The sequence below is a fragment of the Pan troglodytes genome, chromosome X (genome assembly GCF_028858775.2).
Source record: "Pan troglodytes isolate AG18354 chromosome X, NHGRI_mPanTro3-v2.0_pri, whole genome shotgun sequence".
NCBI classification, from domain to species: Eukaryota; Metazoa; Chordata; class Mammalia; order Primates; family Hominidae; genus Pan; species Pan troglodytes.
In genome coordinates, this window is record NC_072421.2 from 122,375,483 (window position 1) to 122,402,494 (window position 27,012).

The 27,012-nt window shown below is 35.6% G+C and overlaps 1 protein-coding gene across 8 annotated transcripts in view; it reads right to left on the bottom strand.

The window, feature by feature from the left end:
* TENM1 (teneurin transmembrane protein 1) overlaps window positions 1–27,012 on the bottom strand; it is an 824,537-nt gene that overhangs the window by 496,030 nt on the left and 301,495 nt on the right. For all 8 annotated transcript variants that reach the window (XM_016942761.3, XM_016942759.3, XM_063804361.1 and 5 more), the window contains 2 exons: window positions 21,762–22,022; window positions 20,077–20,133 (listed from right to left, as the gene is read on the bottom strand). In XM_016942761.3, the coding sequence (XP_016798250.1) occupies window positions 20,077–20,133; window positions 21,762–22,022 (318 nt within the window). The remainder of the gene's footprint in view (window positions 1–20,076; window positions 20,134–21,761; window positions 22,023–27,012) is intronic.

The window sequence follows — 27,012 nt, forward strand, 5'->3', positions numbered from 1 at the left end:
TAATTTGTCTTTGCTAGATATTGTCAAATATCTTTTCATATCGACTGTATCTATTTTTACTTCCATAATCAATATTTCATACACATTTTCCAAAAATGTATGTTATAAAATTTTAATTATTGCCAATATTATAGGTGATAAATGATAAAATTTAGTTCAGTTTTAATATGCATTTCTCTTAGGAGTGAGTTTAAACATTTTTTTTCATATGTCCAAGAACCATTCTCATTTCCTTTACTATGGCATATATCAATTTTTTTCTATTACATTATTTGGATTTTTTTCTTATTGATTATAAGCACTCTTTATATAGGAGGAAATTGACTATTTGTCTCTGTATGCTACACATATTTTAATACACATATATATATATATGTATATAATTTTGTGTAGTCAAATTTGACAGCAGTTTTATTTATGGCTTCTAGTTTTTTGGGCTATATCTAGAAAAGGTTTTCCTACTTTAAGGTTGGAAGAAATTCTCCCATATTGCTTTATAGTACTTATTTTCACATTTAATTTTGGGTCACCTAGAATTTATTCTGGTGTAGGGAGTGAGGTACGGAGGGAAGCAACTTTATTGTTTTCTGCATGGCTACATAATTGTCTCAACACTTTTCATAAACAATTTATGCCTTCCAGACTTATTTGAAAGGTCATCTTTATCATATACTGTACTCCTGTTTGTATTTGGAACCATTTCCAGTCTTCTTCCATCCTAACACTTTGTTTATTCATATAATAGCACCCCGCTAATTTATTTACAATGAACTTAAATATATTTTAATATCTGGCAAATCTATCATCATTATATTATGTTTTTCCCCATATATTTTCAAAGTATTCTTACGTTTGTTTTTCCCAGTTGAATATTAGAGCTGGTATGTTAGGCTTTTTATAAGACCAATTGATATTTTGTTATTGAAGGCATGTTAAAATGATAGATTAAGGGGAATTTTTATGGTTCTGAGACTTATTTAAGAAAAAAGTATGGCTTTCTACTTATTTATGTTCTTTTCTATATTCCTCAATAGCATTATGATTTTTGTGTGTGTGTGTTGTACTTTTTGCTTGTTTATTCTCAGGCATTTTGATTGCTGTTGTTGCTACTGTAATCATTTATTCAACTATATTTTCTAAGTAAGTATTGTTTGTATGGAAGGAAACTATTAATTTGGTGTGCTGATTTTATACCCAACTAGCTTACTAAATTCTCTTATTTCTTGTATTAGTTTCATGTTTGGTCTTAGATTTTTTTTTTTAGATATACAATTATATAACCTAAAAATAATAAAATTATACCTCATTTTTCTAATTTTATTCCTCTTCTCTTTTCTAATGTGGACAGTTGCTACTTCATAAGTTTAAAGTAGTTAATTAGAGCGGATATCCTTGTTTTGTTCTTGTCTCTAATAGAAATCCTTCTAGAGCCAGGTGTGGTGGCTCACACCTGTAATCCCAGCACTTTGGGAGGCCAAGGTGGGAGAATGGCTTGAGCTCAGGAGTTCACCAGCCTGGTCAACAAAGGGGACATCCATTCTCTACAAAATTTTTTTTTAAACAGCCATGGCATGGTGGCATACACCTTTAGCCTCAGCTACTCCGGAGGCTAAAGTGGGAGGATCACTTGAGCTTAGGAGGTCAAAGCTGCAGTGAGCCATGATCTCATGACTGTACTCCAACCTGAGAAACTGAGTGAGACTGTCTCAAAAAAAAAAAAAATCCTTCTAGTGCTTCCTCACTTCAAATAAAACTGGATTTTGTGATTTTACATGATCTCATTCTAAGAAATTATATATATATATATATATATATATATACACGTTTGTATGTATGTCTATCAAAAATTGACGCATGACAGACAGTATAATATCATGGGTAAATGCAAGGATTGAACTGCCTGGTGTAAATACTGACTTTACCACTTACCAGCCAAATCATTTTATGTATCCTTATTGTGCCTTAGTTTTCTCATTGTAAATGGGAATATCATTTGTACCTCAGTTATGGAGCGGTTATGAGTATTAAACTCAATATTTGTAAAATACTTAGAGCAATGTTTGGCACAGAATAAACACGTTTGTTAAATAAAATGTTGGTTTTTATCAAAACCCTTTTGAAAATCTCCGCCGTTTTTAAATTTGGTTTATCTACATTGATGTACTCATATGGTATGTTAGAGTAACAGAGTTTTTAATATTGAATAATCCTTGCATTCTTAGTATGAACTGCACTTACTTGTAGTGTATTATTTTTCTGTTATATTGCTGGACCTTGTGGGCTAGTATTTTATTTAAGAATTTTGCTTCGGTATTCAGAAGTAAAATTGATTTGAAGATTTATTTCGTACTTTCTTTTTCACTTTTAGATATCAATTTTTTTTGCTTCCAAAAAATCTTTAAAAGATTTGGAAGCTTTCATTTAATTATGCTGTTAAAACATTTAAGTAGCATTGAAATAATGTGTTCCTTAAAGATGTAGCAAATTTTGCCTGTGACACTGCCTAATTACGCTACTTCTTTTGGTTTAAGTAGTTCTTTGGAAGTTTTATTTCTATTTTACAAATCAGATTTCTTTCTCTACTGAGAAAATTTTCTCTCCCTTCTGAGACCAGTTTTAGTCATTTGTATTTTTCTATGAGATTATCCATTCCAACATGGTTTTCAAGGGTACCTTAAAAGAGGTGCACAAATTGGTCTCTTATGAATCATTCAATATCCTCTGTCTCTTTAGTTATTTCGACATACTCACATCTTATTTTCTCTTCTTTTCCTGATTGTGCTATTTTATTGCTTATGCCTATAAGAATTGGTTCTTGAATTTATTAGTTAGTTCTCAGATTTTATCATAGTTTCCTTAAAAAATCATTCCAGTTCAAACAAAAATTTAAAGTCATTATAAAAATTGTTAAATTCCAGAATCAATAAAGGACATCCAGTTAAAAAATTATAATTATTTATTTTGAAATAGGTGATCATACAGAGGAAAAAATTCCAAATTATACAATATAGCATTCAGAGAAAGAATATTTGCTCAATTAATGCACTGCAGATCTTCAGATTTCCACTTTCCTCCACAGAGGTGACCATGTTACCCATTCATAGAGACAAAGTATTAATTGCAGTGGCAGTTGATTTTCATTTGTAATTTTTTGGCTGCAGTTGGTAAGTAATGATATTCTGCTCTTTTAACTTTCAACCCCTGACTTGAAAGAGGTTAATCATTTTCCATTGGTTCCTAACAGTGCTTATTTTTCCAAAACAAAATAAACTTTCTCTAGAATATAAGTTGTGACTTCTGAAAGTGACTGGTACCTCAAAGCTTGGCCCACATACTCATTCAAGGAATTTAAGATAATTTGGGGGTATTTGGAGGTAGTCATGGACTACTTTATAATCTAATGAAGGACATGGATCCTTGCCAGAGGACTGCATATCTATCAGCGTGCATTCAATATTACATGCAATTTGAGGCATTCACAGACTCTCTGAAACCCATTCATAGAACTTCTTGGAACTGATTTATTTATAGGTTTATTAGTACAGCTGACGCTTGAGCAGTGCAGGGGTTAGAGATGCCGACTACCACACAGTCAGAAATCCACGCATAATTTTTGACTCCCCAAAAACATAACTACTAGTGGTCTGCTGTTGAGTGGAAGACTTGCCAATAACAAACAATTGATTAACACATATTTTGTATGTTATATGTATTATATACTTAATTCTTACAATAAAGTAAGCTAGAAAAAAGAAAATGTTATCAAGAAAATCATAAGGAAGATAAAATATATTTACTATTAATTAAGTGGAAGTGAATCATCATAAAGGTCTTCATCTTCATCTTCATGTTGAGTATGCTGAGGAGAAAGAGGAGGAACTGATCTTGCTGTCTCAGGGATGGCCAAGGCAGAAGAAAATGTATGTATAAGTGGACCCCTGTGCAGTTCAAAACTTTGTTGTTCAAGGGCCAACTATATGTTCATGCTTCACACATTTAATGAGTTTTTACCTTGGGCCAAAATTTCTTTACATACATCTGTGATCAGCTTGTTTTATTTGAATCTAGTTGGGGGATGCTTACAATTAAAGCCCAGTGTGATGCAGCTATGACGAGGCTAGTCCAGAGAACCACAGAACTATAGAGGAGGAACAATCTCATCCAGAGGTCTGAGGGTGGGGATCCAGAGTCAAACTGGAGGACTGATCATATAGTTTTGCATATTTGTCCCCTCCAAATCTCATGTTAAAATGTGATCCCCAGTGTTGGAGGTGGTGCCTATAGGGAGGTATTTGGGTTATGAGAGTGGATCTCTCATGAATGGCTTGGTGCCCTCCCGGTGGTCATGAGTTCACATGAGATCTGGTTATTTTAATGAGCCAGGCATCCCTCTCTTACTCTCTTCTGGCATGTGACACTCTAGCTCCCCTTCCACTTTGCCATGACTAAAAGCTTCCTGAGGCCTCATGAGAAGCCAAGCAGATGCAGATGCCATGCATGTACAGCCTGAAGAACCATATGTCAAATAAACCTCTTTTCTTTGTAAATTACCCAGCCTCAGGTATCTTTATAGCAACAAAAACAGACACACAGACAAATATAACTGATTTAGAAGGGGCTAGTGTCCTAGGTGCCTAACCCTACAAGTTGTCATCCCCTCATGGCCAAGGATGAGCTGCAGAGTGAAGGCTGGCTCACGGAAGACCAGAAACAACTAAACAATCTAAGCCTTTCTGTCCTCTTAAAGTGTTCCTCAAGGCTGCCAGGCTTGATTAATATTTTTATAGCTTCTGAATTTTCTTCTGGATGACATTTATTTTTTTAAATGTTTTTATTGAGAAATAAAATTTTCATATTTATGGGATGCATGTGATATGTTGTTACATGCATAGAATGTGCAATGATCCAATCAGTGTATTTGGGGGTATCCATCATGTTGAGTATTTATCATTTCTATGTGTTGGGAACATTTCAAGTCCTCTCTTCCAGGTATTTTGAAATATACAATACATTGCTGTTAACTGTAATCATCCTACTCTGCTATTGAACATTAGAAATTTTTCCTTCTATCTAACAGTATCTTTGTAACCATTAATAAACCTTTCTTGATCTTTCCCCATATCTCCTTCCCATCCTCTGGTATCTATCATTCTAAACTCCATCTCCATGAGATCAACTTTTAAACCTCCACATATGGGTGAGAACATATATCATTTTTTATTCTGTGTCTGGCTTATTTCACTTAGCATAATGATGTCCAGTTCCATGTTGCTGCAGATGACAGGATTTTATTCTTTTTATGGCTGAATAATATTCCATCATATATATGTACCACATTTTCTTTATCCGCTCATCCACTGATGGACACTTAGGTTGATTCCACATCTTGGCTATTGTGAATAGTGCTGCAATAATCATGGGAGTGCAGGTGTCCCTTTGATATACTGATTTCTTTTCCTGTGGATAAATGCCCAAGAGTGGGAATGCTGGATCCTATAGTAGTTCTATTTTTAGTTTGTTGAGAAATCTCCATATTGCTTTCAATAGTGGTTATACTAATTAACATTCCCACCAACAGTGTGTAAGAGTTCCCTTTTCTCCTCGACCTTGTCAGCATCTGCTATTTTTTGTCTTTTTAATAACAGCTGTGATAAGTGGGATAAGATTATATTTCATTTTGATTTGTATCTACCTGATGATATGTGGATTTATGTCTGGGTTCTCTATTCTTTTCAATTGGTCTATGTGTCTGTTTTTATACCAATACCATGCTGTTTTGGTTACTATGGTCTTGTAATAAATTTTGAAGTCAGGAAGTGTGATGCTTCCAGCTTTGTTCTTTTTGCTCAAACTTGCTTTGGCTACTCAGGCTTTTTTTGGTTACTTAAGAATTTTAGGATTTTTTCTATTTCTGTGAAAAATGACAGTGGCATTTTCATAAGGATTGCATTGAATCTGTAGATTGTGTTGGGCACTATATTAATTCTTCCTATTCATGAGCATCGGATGTCTTTCCACCTGTTTGTGTCCTCTTCAATTTCTTTCATCAGTGATTTGGTAGTTTTCCTGGTAGTGGTCTTTCAGTGCCTTGGTTCAATTTATTTCTAGGTACTTATTTTTTTGGAGCTATTGCAAATGAAATTGTTTTCTTGATTTTTCCTCAGCTAGTTCATTACTGATGTATAACAATGCTACTAATTTTTGCAAACTGATTTTGTATCCTGCAACTTTACTGAATTTATCAAATCTAAGAGTTTTTTGTTGACGTCTTAAGAATTTTCTAAGTATAAGATAATATCATCTGCAAAGACAGAACATTTGACTACTTCTTTTTCAAATTAGATGCCTTTTATTTCTTTCTCTTGCCTGATTGTTCTGGCTAGGACTTCCAGTACTATGATAAACAGGAGTGGTGAAACTGGGTATCTTTGTCTTCTTCCAGTTCTTAAAGAAAAGGCTTTCAGCTTTTCCCTATTCAGTATAATGTCAGCTGTGGGTCTGTCATATATATAACCTTTATTATGTTGAGGTGTGTTCCTTCTATGCCTTGTTTTTTGAGAGGTTTTTAATTTTTTATCATGAGGGGAATGTTGAATTTTATCAAATGCTTTTTCTACATCTATTGAGATGTCCATATGGTTTTTGTCCTTCATTCTGTTGATGTGATGTATTATGTTTATTGATTTGCATATATTGAACCATCTTTGCACCTCTGCGATAAATCCCACTGAATCATGGTATATTATGTTTTGATGTGGTATTAGACTTGTTTTGTTGATGTTTTCTTGATGATTTTTGCATGTATATTCATCAGGGATATTGGCCTATAGCTTTCTTTTTAAATTGTGACTTTCGTGGTTTTAGTATCAGGGTAATGCTGGCCTTGTAGAATGAGTTAGGGAGAATTCCACCTTCTTCAACTTTTTGAAATAGTTTGAGGAGAATTGGTGTTAGTTCTTAGAAGGTTCGGTAAAAATTGTCAGTGAAACCATTCTGTCCTGAACTTTTCTCTGTTGGGAAACATTTTATTACTGATTCAATCTCATTACTCATTTTTGATCTGTTCAGGTTTTCTATATTTCCTGATTCAATCTTGGTAGGGTATATGTGGCCAGGAATTTATCCATTTCCTCAACGTTATCCAGTTTGTTAGTGTATAGTTGTTCATGACAGTCTCTGATGACCTTTTGCATTTCTATGATATCAGTTTTTGTTATGTCTCTTTTTTCACTTCTGGTTTTATTTATTTGGGTCTACTCTCTTTTTTTTGGTTAATGGTTTATTGATTTTGTTTATCTGCTGAACCTACTTTTCATTTGTTGTTCCTTTGTATTACTTTTTATAGTCCATATTTCATTTAGTTCTGTTCTGATCTTTATTATTGTGTTCTTTCTACTAATTTGGGGTTTAGTATGTTCTTGCTTTTCTAATTCTTTGGGGTGCCTGATTAGGTTGTTTGACATCTTTCTACTTTTTTGATGTGCGCATTTTTTTTCCATAAACTTCCTTCCTAACACTGCTTTTGCTGTATCCCATAGTTTTTGTTGTTGTTGTTGTTGTTGTTTTGTTTTGTTTTTTTAGACAGAGTTTTGTTCTGTCACTTAGGCTTGAGTGCAATGGCTCAATCTTGGCTCACTGCAACCTCTGCCTCCCAGGTTCAAGCAATTATCCTGCCTCAGTCTCTCGAGTAGCTGGGATTACAGGCACCTGCCACCATGCCCGGCTAATTTTTGTATTTTTAGCAGAGACAGGGTTTCACCATGTCGGCCAGGCTGGCCTCAAACTCCGGACCTCAGGTGACCCGCCCACCTCGGCCTCCCAAAGTGCTGGGATTACAGGTGTGAACCACCAAGCCCAGCAACCGCTTAGGTTTTGCTATATTGTGTTTTAGTTTTCATTTGTGTGAAGAGATTTTTAAAATTTCCTCCTTAATTTCTTGTTTGACTCAATGGTCATTAAGGAGGATATTTAATTTCCATATATTTGTACAATTTCCAAAGTTCCTTTTGTTACTGATTTCTAGTTTAATTCCATTGTAGTATAAGAAGATACTTGATATGATGTTGATTTTTAAAAACTTGTTGAGTCGTGTTTTGTGTCCTAACATGTGGTCTATCCTGGAGAATGTTACATGTGCTGATAAGAAGAATGTGTATTCTGTAGCTGTTGGATGAAATGTTCTGTAGATGTCTGTTAGGCCTATTTGGTGTAAAGGGAAGTTTAAGTCCCATGTTTCTTTGTTAATTTTCTCTCTAGATGATCTGTCTAATGCTGAGAGTGGGGTGTCTAAGTCAACTATTAACGTATGTAGTCTATCAACTATTAATCTATGTAGTCTATCTCCCTTCTTAGGTCTAATAATATTTGCTTTATACATCTGAGTGCTTTGGTATTGGCGGCATATATGTTTAGAATTGTTACATAATTCTTGCTAAAGTGATTGCTTTATCATTATATGATGACATTTTTGTCTATTTTTAGTATTTTTGACATAAATCTATTTTCTCTGATATGAGTAATGTGATGCCTCCAGCTTCATTAGGATTGCTTTGGCTACTCTGGCTCTTTTTTGGTTCCATATAAATTTTGGCATAGTTTTTTTCCTAATTCTGTGAAACATGTCATTGGTAGTTTGATAGGAACAGCATTGAATCTGTAAAATTGCTTTGGGCAGTATGGCCATTTTAACAATATTGATTCTTCCTATCCATGAGCATGGAACATTTTTCCATTTGTTTGTGTCATCTCTGATTTCTTTCAGCAGTGTTTTGTAATTCTCATTGTAGAGATCTTTCACCTCCTTGTTTAGCTGTATTCCTGGGTTTTTAATTTTATTTTTTGTCTCACTGAATTTAATATCATTATTTTCCCAGGATTTCATAAATTATTTTTTCATTAGAATCTGTTGATAGATAATTATTGTGTTCTTTTGAGGTATCATATTTTCTTGCTTTTTAATGTTTCTTTTGTCCTTAACATTGATATTTGTGCATCAGGTATAACAGTTGCTCCTTCTAATTTTTTTGTATTTGCTTTGGTAGGGGAGGACTTTTTCCTGAACACATACCTATATGTTGGTTGGGTAGAAAATTTTTGCTTTGCTTCTGGGTGCCGTGCCGTAGTGTCATCTCTGTGTGACTCCTTTAGCTGTAAACAACATCAGTAGTGTCTATGATGTCCTCAGTGGCTTAGTGTGCAGTTTTTAGTGAAGGCTAAAGCAAAGTTTTGCTGCAGATGAGGATGCCAGCTGGGCCCCTCCTTGAGCTGCAGTGGTGGCAGTGGCAGGCCAAGTGTGCCTGTTCTTGGGCCCATTCAAGGCAGTGCATGCTGGCACCAGTCTTAGTGGGTCCAGGCAGGTTGATCATTGGGTTTCCAGAAAGCTTGCTCAAGTGCTGGCAATTGCAGCAGTGGACCAAGTGAGTGGGTGGGCCCTTGGGCTGCTGGCCAGCAGGTGTGGCATGGACAGTGGCAGTAGCAGTGACAAGACAACCTTCTATTTTCCAAGTGATCTGTGCTTGTGTTGGCAGTGGCTGTGGCAGGTTGGACAGGCCAATTCCCAGGTCTGTAGGTGGTGCATGCTGATGGGTACAAGCTTTGGTGGTATCAACTGGTTGTGTTGGCCCAACTTGAGGCTTCTGGGAGGAGTGCTCAGTTGCCAACACTGGTGGACTGAGCAGGCAATCCTCACTCTCCTGGACAATGAGCTTGGACACTGGTAGTGGTGGTGCTGGGCCAGGCAGATCTGTATTAAGGGCCTCCTCTTGTGGTGCATGCAGGTGCTGACTGTGGTAGGCAGGGGTAGGGTGATCCCAGACCTCTGGTGGAATGCTTGGGTAGGGGTATCAGTGGCTGCACTGTGTCCCTGATATCAGGGAGCCACAGGTTGTTTTCAGTGGCAGCAGCAATTGTCAGGCAGGTAGGGAGTGTGCACTTTTGCCCTGGGTAGTAGCTACAGCAGGGTAGCCTGTCATTAGGATGCTTGCAAATGCAAGAGGCTCCACTGCTGGGGGCAGTGGGGTTGCTTCCAATGGCTCATACTTTGACCCTGGTAGCAGCAGCCAGCTGCGGTGGTGGCTGTAGGCAGAGGATGTTCATTGTACTCCAGGGATGTGTAGAGGCAGAGGATGTTGAACCCCAGGGCAGGATGCTGTCTATTGGAGACCGAGCTCTCAAAATGGTGTCATGCTGTAGCTGTTTAGGATTTGGGGGTGGGCGGGGGGTGAGACCCAATGTGACATCTCTCTCTGGAGCAATGCCGTCACATAATCTCCAGGCATATTCCCTATGTTAGTCTCAGGGCCCACATGGATCAAGGGTTCTCCATAGCTAGGACTGCAGGAGTTCACAGTGAGACTGCTGGGGTCTCTCACTTATCCTTTCATCATATTGGGGATCTTTTCCAGGTCCCCAGCCCATTCCAGCTGAGCAGGCTGCCTTGCTTCCCTCTTTTTCCTTGCCTTAGGTACTTCCCGTCACTTCTTTGTTGAATTCTAGCATTCTCCCATAGATGATGTATTTGAAGTGTGATTACTAGCTATTTTGGTTCTTCTTTGTGGAGGAGGTAAGTACCAGATGCCTCTAGTCAGCTAGCTTCCTTTCTCTCTCTAATGACATGTAATTTTAAACAACATACAGTCATGCATTTCTTAAAGACACGGATACAATTTGAGAAATGTGTCGTTAGGGGATTTTGTCATTGTGCAAACATCACAGATTGTACTTCCACAAACCTGGATGGTATAGCCTACTACACACCTAGGCCATAGGTGTAGCCTATTGTTGCTAGGCTACAAACCTGTAAGCATGTTATTAATACTTCACCGAATATTGTAGGCAATTATAACACAATGCTAAGTATTTATGCATCTAAACATATCTAAATGTAGAAAAGGTACAGTAAAAATATGGTATTATTATATTATGGGACCATTCTCATATATATGGTCTGTCATTGACCAAAACACTCTTATACAGCACATGACTGTAGTTATATTTTTCACATTTCAAATTGGTGAAAAATATTTTAAAGTAAATTATCTAGTATCAGTGAGGGTACACTAATATGGCCACTATCATGCTTTACTAATGGGGGAGTATGAATCTTGATATAATTTGATAATATATATCTTGAACTTTAATGAAAATATTTTAGAACCCAGTATTTTATTTGTAGAACTCTACTAATAATGAATAGATCAGAAAGAGACCTATCTTTGATTACAAAGATGTCTATTTTAGTCTTTTTGCTCTAGTGAAATACTGGAAATGTTAATATTCAAAAATAGTGTATAGTTAATTATGTTACATCTACCTAATTAATATATTTAAAATAACATTTAATTAAGACTTAGTAATATTGGAAATTGCTCACATTTTAATTTAAGTGAAATATCAGGTTGTATGGATCCTGATAAGGACACATGATGCACGGAAAGAAAAAGGTAAGATGCTAATTCATGAGAGAATATGACTAATATTTTATTTTGGAGAGAACCTTAAGGATTTTTTCCTGTTTTTCAGTAATTTCCCAATTTTCTTTAATAATCTATTTATTAAAAAATATTACTTTTATAACAAAAAAACTACTGAAAAGATAGTCAACTTGCCTCTGAAGTAGCCAAGATGATTCCCCTTTTCTCTAAAGATATTATTTCAATTATTTCAAAAAATGATCAACTAGGATATATGAAAAAAAATTCAACTGCACACATTCAAATTGTGAGCTATTCTGCATTCCACTTTAAATACCTACCCAAAAAATTAACTCTGACCAGCAATCTCATGAATATCTATCAAAAGTGAAAAGATGGACAGTGCAAGGTAACATGAATGACTTAACATGAGCCCATTCCCAAACCAGAAAAGAACAACCAAAAGCATATGTCCTAACTACGGCAATTGAAACATTATTTTCAAATTCAGATGACAATGTTGTCATTTTATTTCTGGTGAATATAGGCTCAGCCATATTTTTTTCCTTCATTTTCTAAGCTCTTTTTAAAAACTCTGTTGATAAGAGCACTTTAACTCATTTTGGCTTCTTTCACAGTAATGTACTAAAGAAGTAAGAGAGTAAATAATATATCAAGATCAACTCCAAAGACTAACTTCTAAAATACTAATTAATTTTAATAGCTACGTTATTTGTACTGTATTTAACTTCTACATTCAAGTTTGCTTTCATGTAAATATATCCATATGTATTATATATTACACATATGCATACCATACATTCACATTTATTATTTATGTGTAGATATTTATATTCTGTTTTTAAATTAAATTTTTAAGCAATTTATTTTTCAAATTGTGGAAATTATAGTACTGCTAGCAAAAACATATACATATATATATATATAGAGAGAGAGAGAGAGAGAGATCCACCAGCTATAAAGTACAAATAGTTGACTTTTACCACTTAAAAATGTAAATCTTATCATATACACACACACACAACACACACACAATACACCTACTTAAAAAGACAAATATCACACTAGGAAAAATGCATAATATGTAGTGAAGGTTTTTTTTTTTTACCCTTAATATAGGAAGTACTCTAGAGAACTAATAAGAAAATATAAAAATTCATATGGGAAAGTGGGCAAAGTATGTCAACAGGAAATTGAGAGAAGAGATGGAAATGGGCCATTAACATTAAAAAGATGACCAAGGTCACCCATAAATAGAACAAATAATAGCAAGAAGAAATACTGTATTTCATATTGCAGATTGGGTATTAGAAATCTTTCTCATCATTGCCAGTGTTGATAAGTATATGGGAAAACAGGCACTTTTATATAGCTTTAGTAGGTAAATAAATTGGTAGGTCTTTTTTAAGGGGGAAATTTGGTAATATCTAAACAAACATTAAATGCATATATTTTCGACCCATCATTTCTACTTCTAATAAATTATACAAGAGGTGTGTAAAAGATGTGTACAAGGATATTAAGTGCAGCACTGTTTTTAATATCAAAACACTGGAAATCTAGATGTCCATCAACAAGGAACTGGCTAAAAAAAATAACACATATATAAACAGAATCCTATGCAGTCATTAAAAATGATGAGGCAGATTTGTACTACAAATATGGGGAAATATCCAAGATAATATGAACTGGAAAAAATTATGAGACTTTTTGTAGTATGTGATCCCATTTGTACATGCATGGAAAATTTGGGGAATTATATATAATACATTATTAACCTGACTGTGTCTCAAGAGTGAAACCTGAAGGATGGAGAGGGAGGGGGATGATACACTTTATTCACTTTAAACCTGTTTTTACTATTAATTTTTAAATCACTGGCCAATATTACTTTAACATAAAGATAATACTAGCTAAAATTACCTACTGAAAAAGAAAATATGAGCTTGTTATATCTACCTTGATAATGGCTTGAAATTCAGTATCATCAAAGTGGTTTTTAATTTTGAATATCACAGTCACCACAGAAGTGTCTCACCCACACATAAAGTAATCCCAATCACTTCCACACTTCCTCTGATAGTGTAACATCTCCAAAGGAGCTGTTACAGAGTCAACTGCACTGTCTCACACATGCCTAATGGGTCCAACAGAGCCATTAGGATGTCAGTTATATGGCAGGGCTCCTGCTGAAGCTATTACCAAGTCATTGCATTGTTTCATACACTTCCTTTAACAATCAGATGGTTTCTGAGGAACTGTTATCACTGCTATATAAGGGTCCTATATAACTTACACTACCAGGGGAAAACAAAAAAAAAAGCAAAGGAAAGAAATGGAAAACAAACAAATTCCCTCCATCAAATGTACATGGTCAAATATCAGAAGAAATAACTCCTCATTTGGGTATAACTATTACATGTCATTCAAGAAACCCAGGCATTAGGCTAGCCATTTTTTTCACAACTCCAGCTGTTTCCTTGAATGAATTTAGGGTCTGAGAACAGCATATGCATGGCTATGATGGTATGTTTATTGGTAGCACATACCGCACTACTTAGGTTCTGTGGTATGCAGTACAGAAGCAACAGGGAGCAGTACTAATGGATTTCTTGGCTGTTATGAGATTGTATCAGATATTCCCTTACCTGTAAAGTTGCTGAACAGAACAACATAGGGAGCTCAGCCGCCCAACAGTCAAGGAAATCAACAGGACTTCTGAGTACTAATTAAAATCCCACCTCTCCCTTAAAGGGCTACTACAATGACAACGGGAAATACAATAGCACAAGTTAACCTGCAGCCAGGTCTGAAGTGCCTCAGTGAATTTCCTCTCACAGTCTTCTAAGTTTAGCAGAACAAGGTTGTTGCCTATTAATAAAATGTTGTATTATTTAAAATAAGACAAGTGCAAGGATTTTTACCTACTTTAAAATGAGCAGAAAGTAGGCTGGGTTCTGCTAGGCTAAAGAGTTCCCTGGGATATTAGGTGTTTCAGAAGCTATGTTGCCTCTTTGTCTAATACTTGATAACAGGTACCTTACCTGATAGCATCTGTCCCATAATACGTGCATAATAAATTAATAGTGATAAACAACAACCACAACTGACATTTATAGAGCATTTCATTTTAACAGACACACTGTAAAGTGCTATATATCCATTTTCTCGTTTAATCCTCACCACAAAAACTCCCAAGACTTTGCAGTCACCATTTGACAGATAAAGAAACTAAGACTTGGAGATCTTTAGTTACCTGTCCAAGGACATATAGCAGGTAAATGGCAGAACTAGTGAAAAAACTAGGTCTGTCTTATATCGTGGTTATTCTTAACCACTTACTATACAGAAAACGTTGTTTATTTATATTGTATTAATATTACCACTTTTACGTTACTAAATGGTTTCACATCCCTTGTGCTCTCAGAGCAAGCTACCGTATCTTTATCATGGTATTAACTAAAGTGTATTAAAATTAGCTTTCAATCCTCTCTAGTAGACCTCTTTGGGTATACATATCCATTTGACACTGACAGCCCTGCATTGGGAATTGCTTCGAGAATCAATTGGGTAGGCTTCCAGAAAGCAACATTTGTATTACTGACCTTACCCCTCATTGTAGCTGATGAGACCAGTGGTAGACAGCTGACTCAAGTTGAGAAAATTATTCTGTCTCCTTGGAATTTAGAAATGGCACTAAAAAAAATCTGGTTAATCTTAGCTTCTTTCCTGAATAGAAGAAATATGAACTAAGGTTTTATGGGGTATGGGGTTTTTATACCTGTCCTGTAGATGGAAACTTAGAGAAACTCAACCTGCAGAGACAGTGTTGAAGGAGATGGGTTTCAAAACAAAAAGCAAGGTCTTAACAATTCTTCTGAGAATTGTTAAGGGACTGCAACAAGTCCCTTCTTGTGGTATAGCCACACTCTTGCCCTGAGTCCAATGGAGCATTCTCACGTACTTTATTTTTTTAAATTGTATTTCTTGTGGGTACCTAGTAGGTATATATATTTATGGGGTACATGAGATGTTTTGATATAGGCCTGCAATGCATATTAATCACATCATATAAAATGAGGTATCCATCCTCTCAAGCATTTATCCTTTGTATTACAACTGATCATATTTCACTCTTTTAGTTATATTAAAATGTACAATCAGACTATTACTGACTACAGTCACCTTGTATTCTTATGTACTTTTAATACAATTGTTTTCAGTTTAAGCTAGCTCAAGTTGATTCCTGTTACCTATAATAGGCGATCTTAACTAATAGGGCATCAATCTCTCCCAGTAGACGGTAAATTCCTTGACGTTGGGGAATGTGTGTTATTCATCTTTCATATATTCCCAATCTCTAGTACAGAGTTTGGCAAAGAGAAGGTGCTTAATAAATATTGCTTGAACAGAAATATCATTATCATCAAGGCTATAACTATAAATAATTTATTTGCAATTTATATTTTATTAAAGATTACAATACTTTTTCACTACCTAGAAAATTTCTTTCCATTTAGCTTCTTGATAAACAATTTTTATTTTCACATTTTATAATTCAACTGTTCCATTCAGGCCACGTGTGAAAAACACATTCTTGGAAATTGATTATTCAAATTTAGCTGTTGATACTGTTTTTTCCTCCAGTTCAATGTGTAGCCAAATGTAACTGCTGAGGGGTACCCTAATCACTGAGGTTGATACTTAAGTAGGACTGTCAAAGTCTTCTAAGAAATGCTTATTAGAAAGTAAAGATGGGAGAGAATATTTGCAAACTACCCATCTGACAAGGGATTAATACCAGAATGTATAAGAAGCTCAAACAACTCAATAGGAAAAAAAATTAAATAATCTGATTTTAAAATGGGCAAAAGAATAGACATTTCTCAAAAGAAGACACATGAATGACCAACAGGTATATGACAAAATGCTCAACATCATTAACCATCAGAGACATGCAAATCAAAACTACAATGAGATAGCATCTCACCCCAGTTACAATGGCTTTTACCCAAAAGACAGGCAATAACAAATGCTGGCAAGGATGTGGAGAAATGGGAACACTTATATACTGTCAGTGGGAATGTAATTTAGTACAGTCACCATGAAGAGCAGTATGGAGGTAACCTAAAAAAAACTAAAAATAGAACTACCATATGCTCTAGCAATCCCACTACTATGTATACATACAAAAGAAAGGAAATATATCATAGCACTATTTACAATAGCCAAGACATGGAAGCAACCTAAATGTCCATCAACAGATGAATAGATAAAGAAAACGTAGTACATATACATAATATAATATTATTCAGCCATTAAAAGAATGAAATATTGTCATTTGCAACAACATGAATGGAATTGGAAGATATTATGTCAAGTGAAATAAGTCAGGCACAGAAAGACAAACGTCATCTTCTTACTGATTTGTGGGAACTAAAAATCAAAACAATTGTACTTACGGAGATAGAGAGTAGAAGGATGGTTACCAGGGGCTGAAAAGGGTAGAGGGAAGTGGGGGAAAAGGTGGGGAAGGTTAATAGGTGCAAAAATATAGTAAGATAGAATGAATAAGATCTAGTATTTGATAGCACAACAGGGTGACTGTAGTCAATGTTAACATCATATATTTTAAAATAACTAAAATATTGGAATAGGAATGTTCCTAACAAAGAAATGATAAATGCTTGAGGTGATGGATACCCTAATTACCCTGATTACACATTGTATGCCTGTATCAAAACATCACATGTTGTAACCCCAGCACTTTGGGAGGCCGAGGCAGGCAGATCACGAGGTCAAGAGATTGAGACCATCCTGGCCAACGTGGTGAAACCTTGTCTAAACTAAAAATACGAAAGTTAGCTGGATGTGGTGGTGTGCACCTGTAGTCCCAGTTACTTGGGAGGCTGAGGCAGGAGAATCATTTGAACCCAGGAGGCAGAGGTTGCAGTGAGCCACGATCGCACCACTGCACTCCAGCCTGGCTACAGAGCAAGACTCTGTCAAAAAAAAAAAAATCACATGTACCCATAAATATGTACACCTATTATGTACCCATAACTAAAGATAAAAAAATTAAATGACCATTAGATCACCTGTCAGAGATAGAGTTGTATATTAGATGACCAGAGGTCTGACACACTGTAGCACTTTTATCCTTATGAGAGTCACACAAGACAAGATCAACAAAAAATATATTTTACCCTTAGAACAATGCATATTTTTCATTTATTTAGTGCCTACTGTGCTCTAGGTCCCCTTGCTAAGTACTGAAGCTACAAAAGTGAATAAATTAGACCCTTTCTTCAAGTAGCTTCCAGTCTAGTGCTTATTAACAATGATTGTTAGGATATAAAATACACAACTCTAGTATTAGCCTATGAAGAGTAGTAATGTTGTTAGTAAGGTGAAATGGGAATAAAAATGACATAGAATAAAGCATGATGGTTGATATCAAAGTATCACCTAGGTATTGACTGTTCACAGGTCCCAGAATGAAGCTAACTTGAATGAATCTGCATCTTTCTTGACAGACAATTCAGCATCAACAGATGATGAAGGGTTTACTTAGGACAAATTTGAGAGAATGGAAACATAATGCATTAGTGCTCTGATACCCCTGTGAAAGGCTCCAGATCCCCTTCTGTCACCTGATGATTTCCCTTCCAGTACTTCAGGCCTTTAAGTTCAAGTGTTTTAGTGTTGAAATTAAGGGTTATTTCTTATAATCCTTCATGAGTTATAAAATGTCAGAGACATAAATTCAATTAAGGGCAACCAAACAGAGTTAAGGAAATGAGGAAAAAAATTCTGAAAGGCTTGGCCAATTAATGAAATAAAACAAACAAGTCCTTATAAACATGATTTTGGAAATGTAAGTAGAAAACCAAAGTAATATTCTCCTAGGATGAATAGAATAGTAAGCAACTTTGAAATTACTTCTCAGAATATTTCTCAGTTGGACAATTCACCTAAATTAACAATTTCCTCCATCTTCACTTTTATCTAACATTCACAGCAGTGAGGCTCAAATGTTCCTAAGCTGATCCATGATATCATGCCCACTGCCTCATCGATAATCTAAAATTCAGAAAGTATATGAAGACAGAAACAAAACAAAATGTCATTAACATTAATTGAGCCACAGGGATGGGCTGGCATGGAGTCTGAGGTAGCAAAACATATACATAAAAAATATTCTAAGTAGTTTTACTTTTTCAGATATAACATATATAAACTCAAATTAATAAAATAGATGCCTTGATAAGCATGCTTTCATGAATGGATGAAGTCAATGGGAAATAAATAGCAACATTTCCACACAAACACCAAGTTCATTCATTGGAAATAACTTGTTTCCTCAAATTAACATGCTTTTGGAAAAGCCATTTACACTCTTATCTTAACTCAAACCAACTCCTCAAGGATCTATGGAAATGCTGAAGGCAGGCCAGGCATGGTTGTCATCAATTAAAATGTGTGGAATCCACATTGGTAAAATCTTACCATAGGTGATAAATAAGGACCCAAATTATATACTCCTTATTGAAAATATTAGTAGGAGTCAAAGTAAGACATACAGAACAGAGCAGGGAAAAGTTGTTCAAGTTTACATATTGCATACACACATGATCCAAAGGAGAAAGCAAAGCATACTTGGAAAATAATCCATTGCATTCAACTAGATTGTTTCTGAATTGCTGTTTTAATACTTCCTCATATGTAAAATGGAAATAATAGAATTTGTTTCACAGAGTGGTCATAAGGATGAAATGGGATAAAGATATGAAAAGTGTGTTTGGAAATTTTGAAATGCTAATCCAATAACAATAGTGAACATTCATATTATTCCTACATGTTAAAAGCACTGTTCTAAATCCTTATATACTAGTTTCATCCCATTTTTGAGTCACTGCCCTGTGGTGGGATGTTTGGACCCTACCACAAGGTGTTAGAGAAGGGCCCACCACAGGCCGAGTTGTGAAAACCATTTATAAATGTTACTTTCAGTAGTATCCCTCTCCAAAGGGGCAAAACCCAATGAACACAATGAAGGCAAAAGTAAAAATATACACCAATGCCCCCTTACTAAGGAATGACACAGTGTAAATATAGGTTTACAGAAGAGAATGAACTTTTTTTTTCATTTGAAAGTGTTATTTATGATTGATGACATGGATAAAGTGTGATGCTAAAGCCAAGCATGAACACCTGGAGGAAGAGACCAAGGCCAACTGCTAGGCAACATCTGAAAGTTATGACAATACCTAAACTATACTGAGTTAATTATGAGAGCCATGTAAAACATGGTAGATTTGTAGAAAGTCATGAAGCCAAATCCAACCCAACCTGATTTCAGTCTCTCCTCCCAGGTTAAATAAATGTTTTCTCATCCTACCCGGAATCCTGTTTCATCCTTCTCCCTAGCTCCCCCTTCACCTCCTCTTCACCACCAACATTTTCACATGAAATTTTCAAGAAGAAAACAAACAAATAAGCTGCCACTGTATTCTCTGACAGGTTCATTGAGCAGGCTTGTATGTTGTTTGTCAGAGAAGCAGGGTTCCATTTTGTGGGGGTAGGGTGCCAGGGATGGGGTGAAGTAAAAATAATTTGTGATCAAATATTTGAAAACACTTGCCTTGAGTAGACCCAGCTTCAGCCTCCATGTCACAACAAACAGGAGAGAATTTGAAACCTGTAACAGTAAACATTTTACTAGTTAAGCCTTGTCCAAGTCATCTGCAATTCCTCAAACTTCAACCCTTACCCTTCATCTAGTGGTGCTTAAAAAAAACCCAGCTTTATTGCAATATAATTCACATATGTAATATTCATCCTTTTAAAGCATACAATTCAGTGGTTTTTAGTATTTTTGCAGAGTTGCACAACCATCACATCTATCTAAGTCTAGAATATTTTCATCACTCCAAAAGATACCTCATAACAAGGGACTTGCAAAGGTAGAAGAATAGTAGAGCCCAGTGGGGAAACTTCTTTCATTTTAATGTTTCAACCCAGTGAATATGTCCAGAGTGAGATGAAGGAGAAGATGTCTTGCCAATATAAGAGATCACCTACAACCCCATTTCATATAATTTTGATCATTGTTTTTCCCAATTGAAAGATGAAACCCAGAAAACTGTAGTGACCAGTCAAAGGTCTCCTAACTTCTATCCTAATGCCTTTCACTTACATGAATATGCTACATATGTCAAGTATGTTCCCTTCTCATTTCCGTACGTTACTTCCTATACTCTTGGCCAAAGTCAACAATGCATACATGAACACATACATATATGAAAATAATCTAAAAAAAATCAAGACCCCAAGGATACTTGGTGATATTGTAAAGTGTTATGGTCTACTATTTAGGACGTGATATTCTAACTAGTAGGCAACCTCTAATTCCTGATTATATGGCCAGTATCACCTTTGGATTAAAGGAGGCAGAAGAGGACAAAATAGAAAAAACAAACTGCAGGTACAGGGCAGCTGGCTATCTCTCTGCCACCTGAAAAAGTACTAATTACCACTGCTAACAGAGTAAGCCTTGTGGTCATGGTAATGGGGACTTATAAAATGTACACAAACAGAATGATGGAGAGACTAATGTGTTTAATAAGCAGTAATGTGCTTTTTATGAAAAGATTTTGTTCTCTGGTAGGAGCAAAAGAACAGAAATAAAATAAATTAACCCCTTTCCAACAAATCAAAAAGACAAAATTTTCCTTTTATAAAAGTTGCAAGAAAATCATATATGATTATGACATAATGATACTGCTGCTAGTCCTTATTGTCAAGCAAATGGATGATGTTCATTCACCTTCTGGTTTTTTAAACCACTTCAGTCCAACCTGGTTAATTTGAGTTTGTACATTCAACAGGTTAATCTGAATCCAAATAGTAAGCACATACAGAATATGCTTGCTACACAACTGTTCATCTCACTGTTCATTTATTGATCTAAAGCCAAAATACATGAAATTTGGACATTCTATAATAAATTCTACTAGTATTGCTGTGGAAAATAAAGATGAAAATAAAAGGTGAGTAATAAACAAAACATGCACAATATTATGGATTACATGAGATTATTTCCCTTGGGGGCTCACTGAAAATGAAAAGTATTTTGTCTGTTATTATAAATAAATGTCTATTTGCCAGATACTTAGGTGCATGCCTTGTCCATGAGTCCCTGCTAACTTGTATTTCCATTCTGCATATTAAATGAAAGAAGGGCAGATATAGGGAAGGAGAACAAAGCAAAGGCTAAAAACTGCATTCTTTCTGTGTTATACTTAAACAATTCAAGTAGTTTATTACCATTTTCCCCATCAGACTTCCTTTCATGGTCAGTGTCAGTCAAGGATAATGCAGAGTTGGCCCGGCTGGACAAACAGGAACTATGCTCTGATTTCATTCCCCTTATCCACATTCTTAGTGCATGGTCAGGTGAGGCAGCACCTTCTGTCTCTGTGTCCACATCAGATCCCATCTCTAGCTGGTAGCCATGCCGAGAAACGCTGTGCATGTCTGTTTGGTAGCCAGAGCACAGAGTGTGAGAGGTTTCACAGAATTCCATCTCTGAGAAGAAACAAAGTTCAGAGAAAACGTTTAGAAGTATGAAGAAATCCCCCAGAAAATTCTACTTTTTGTTCTCATTCCCCTCTCCCCCATTGGTAGTAATTATGTGTTTTTGCAAGTTAGAATTCTGGCCTTTTATTTATGGTAGCTAGGACTCTGTGCTTATTTTGCACTTCTGTAGCTTAAAATTATTCTCCTGTTGATTCTTACAAGGTTCTGGAAAAAGCACGCCCAAAATAGTTCTATAGCTACAATTTTAGGTTTCACAAAATGTAATGAAATAAGTGAGTGCAGAGGAGTATAAAGTGTAGAGAGGTGTCCTTTAAAAGATATTTCTTTTCTAGGAAGAATATATATGATCTGCAGAGTGTACCTATGCTTAAAATATTAAAATGATTTGCTTTTCTAAGTATTCCATACACATTGGATTTAAGAATAAATAATTCAATGTGAAAACTCTGAGAAAAAAGCATTAAGTTCAAATGCACTTTTCTAAACATGTTAATTTAAACTCTAAATCATCAGTACCTAATATCATTATTTTCCATTGATTTTAAAGGAGTTCAAGGCTGACTTTATGCTAATTATTCTATGTAAGTCATTTTTTTCCAATAAATACGTACAAAAATTTAGTCATATATTGTACCTTGGCAGTGGTTCATGGATTGGATTTCCTCTCCTTTCCCCCTAGATCTTAGAGTTATAAAATTTTCAGAACCTTAAAGATGATGCAACGAATTCCTTCTTTTTATAGTTGAGGAAAATAAACTCCAGAGGATAGATATTATTTTTTCATAGCTCACATCAGATAGCAACAGAGCCCTTTTTCCTAAAACACCCATGTAGGCATGGTTTCTGGTATACAACAACGATGCCCCATCAACTTACTGCATGAATATCAGGCATTCAGTCTTACAGTCAATTTTACATTCAATTATAGCAAGGTGTCAAAAAGGGGAAAAGATGCTTTAACAATTGCTAATAAGTTAATGAAAAATGACCACATGCCAAGACGTATCATCTGAAATGTCCATGTAATACTTAGATAAGGTAATCCGGAGATGTAGTACACCATACAGGATTTTCTCAGACTGACATCAGAGACAGGATATGTCATTTGGCTGGGAAGGAGCTTAACTGAGTGCATCTAATCCTTAGCACATATCAATAAAATGCAAACTCTAACATGAATTTAATTCTCTGAATACAGAAAGTACTGGATTTTAGACCATACACTAGAGGAAAGCAAGCAGAATATGAATATATTCTTAAAATAACTATTTTTGGGGCATATAATTACCAAATAAGGGTTTAATAAAAAATTCTTACTGTTTACTTAATACCACTAGGTGCATAGCACTGTGCTTTGTGAAACATATAGTAGGCAAATAAAGCTACTATAATGTATTAGAAATATTCAATTAAAAATTAACTCTTTCAGGGTTATAAGTCACTGCTGAGTATGTTACCTTTTGATTTCCATGATGAATGTATTTCAGAGTAATTCCCTTTTTCTACAAAAACTTGGCTAAATTCCAAAGGAGTAGTATTCAAAAAACAGTCGTGGTTTCCACTTGTCAAACATAACATTTTATGAAACCATGCTTCTTCTTGCCATAAGGCTAAAAGTAAAAATCCATTTTGCCCAATATAAATTTTAGCAATCTAGAATATTGGGATCAGCTAATATTCATGCCTCTTAATTTCACAATGTTTCATTATCCAATCCTACTGTGCAGTTGTTGCTACAGCAACCTGGTAATAAACCTTTCAGCTTGAAGCTGCAAGAAATGAATTTTATATAGGTCTGTAACAACTTACTTCACTCCCCTAGAACAGTGGCTCTCAAACTTGTCTGCTTCAGAATCACCTAGAAGGCTTGTTAAAACATAGATTGCTGCACCCCACTCCCATCCGTGCCTTCCAATTTAAGTTTCTGATTCAGCAGGTGTGGAGTAGGGCCAAAGAATCTGCATTTCGAATGACTTCCCTGGTGAGACCCATGCTGTTGGTCCAGGGATCATACTTTGAAATCGACTGCCCTAGAGATTTACTTGAAGTGGATGGGATCCAGGGAATGGGTAGTAGTGAGGGTGCAAACTTATCATGGCATTACCACAGATTTTGCTGCATCATCTCTAATTCTGTTTAAAGATACAAGAAAGGGAGTTTTTGCTCTGAATTGCTGTGAAGTGTCTCCATTTATTTCCCCTGGATTCAGGGCACTAACTAGAAAATTTACTTCCAAGAGCACAGACTTGCATTTAGTTTCACTCATACAACGGCATATGAGATGTGGCTTTCCAAAGATTTTAATATGAGCATCTGAGTCATGGCATTCGTTGGAAAAGGTTGAGCAAATAAAAATAAATGTAGGTCCCATTTGTCATTCCAGATTAATAAAACACCAGATAAAGTTTTTTAAAAAGCACTGACAGATGTAAGCAGATTTCTTTTTTATTAAAGAGATATTTTTCCCATTCAAAAGAAAATTAGAACATGGATTTGCTCCCTTCTAAGAAAATGCTGTGTAATCTGATTAAAAATTACACAGAATAAACAATTTATTTTCTATTGTAACTATATCCTGCTTTGACTACAAAGACTAACTCATAAATTCTCTAATTAAATACAGTCAGATAAAAGTACACTTTCTTGTCAATCTATAATTAGAAAAAGTAACAATCCAAATTAGCTATCAGTTGCTCTTCTTTTTTAAGTGGTAAAGCATAAAAAAAGAAAAGAGAAAAAGTTTCACTTACTTATAGTAACCGATGTTTATTGAAATGCCTCATTTCCTTTTCTTGAAATCAATGTCACCATTGTAAAATATTTTCCTAAATACACAAACGTCTTGGTGGTGCTCAAAATTCCCAAAAGATGCATTATCTATAAAGCACTTACAATGCACCACAAGTAGTTGTTTTCTAGCCTTGTACATATAACCTTGTTACCTAAAGTACTACATATTCTCTAGAGAAGATAAAGTTCAGCTCACTGCAGCCCTGACTTCTGGGCTCAGGTGATTCTCCTACCTCTGCCTCCTGAGTAGCTGGGATTACAGGCACATGCCATCACACCTGGCTAATTTTTCATATTTTTTATAGAGATAGGGTTTCTACATGTTGCCCAGGTTGGTCTCGAACTCCTGGACTCAAGCGATCTTCCTGCCTTGGCCTTTCAAAATGCTGAGATTACAGGTGTGAGCCACCACACCTAGTCTGTACCACATTTTCTTTATCCAATCTGTTATTGATGGGCATTTAGGTTGATTCCATGTCTTTGCTATTATGAATAGTGCTGCAATGAACATCTGAGTGCATACGTCTTTATGGTAGAATGATTTATATTCCTCTGAGTATATAACCAGTAATGGGATTGCTGGGTCGAATGGTAGTTCTGCTTCTAGCTCTTTAAGGTATTGCCCTACTGCTTTCCGCAATGGTTGAAATTCAATTTTTTAAGTGGGCAAAAAGTTTAAAGAGACACTTCACAACAAAAAATAGAGGTGGCCAATAAGCAAATGAAAAGATGCTCAACATCACTGTTACCAGGAAAATGCAAACTAAAGCCACAATGAGATACCACTACATACCCACTACTATGGCTAAAAAAAATTCTGCCCACAAGAAGTGTTGAGAAAGAATGTGGAGCAATTGCAATTCTCATACACTGGTGGTGAGAAAGTAAAACTGTGCAACCACATAAGAAAAAAGTGTGGCAGTTTTCTGAAAAGTTAAAGCCATACTTACCAAAAGAGCAATTGGACTCTTGGACATTTATCACAAAGAAATGAAAACTTCTGTCCAAAACTGTACAAAGTTGTTCATACCAGCTTTATTCAAAAATAGCTAAAAAGTACAAATGTCCCAAGTATCTATGAACACATGAATGGATAATCCACCTGTGGTATATTTACATAATGGAATATTACTCAGTCCTAAAAAGGAATGAACTATTGATGCATAACAATGTTATGGACTTCAAAATGACTCTGCTAAGTGAAAGAAGACAGACAAAAATCTACATATGGTATGCTTCCATTTATATAAAATTCTAGAAAATTCAGACTAATCTACTGTGACATAAAGCCAATACGTGGTTGCCTGGGGAAAAGGGTGGAGGGAGAGATGGATAACAAAGGACACAAAAAAACTTTGGGGTGATCTAAATGTCCGTTATCTTGATTGTGGTGCTAGTTTCACAGGTGTATACATGCCAAAGTTTATCATATTGCACACCTTAAGTATATGTAGTAAGTGTAGTTTATTATACTTCAATTATACCCCTATAAAGATTTTTAGTTGATTGTACACCACCAGATATTAAAACAACAAGGAGACTTTTGAATCAATTTTCACAGCTAGAAGGAGGTCTTGCTCTTTTCTCTCTAGTGGAATAAAGTAAATGTAACATGAACAAAAAGGTAGTCAAAATGTCATCTTGCTTATATCTAAGCCAAGAGGCCATTAAGACTAACTGATGCATGATTTATTTTTTCTTTCTTTCTTCTTCTTCTTTTTTTTTTTTTCTTGAGATTGAGTTTTGCTCTTGTTGTTCAGGCTGGAGCACAATGGTGTGGTCTCGGCTCACTGCAACCTCCACTTCCCGGGTTCAAGTGATTCTCCTGCCTCACCCTCCCAAGTAGCTGGGATTACAGGTGCCTGCCACCATGCCCAGCTAATTTTTGTATTTTTAGTAGAGACGGGGTTTCACCATGTTGGCCAGGCTGGTCTCGAACTCCTGACCTCAGGCGATCCATCTGCTTCAGCCTCCCAAAGTACTGGGATTACAGGCATGAGCCACTATGCCCGACTGATGCATGATTTCTCAGTGATCTTCTAGGGTGTACTTTTGTCCTAGACACATAAGAGTTGAACATCAAATTTAGGAGGGAAACTAAGGATGAAACTCATCACTGCTAAGCTTTCAGCAGCTAGGGAAACATTTATGGTTGAGGATCATGAGATTGAGTAGAGCTGGTCTGGCA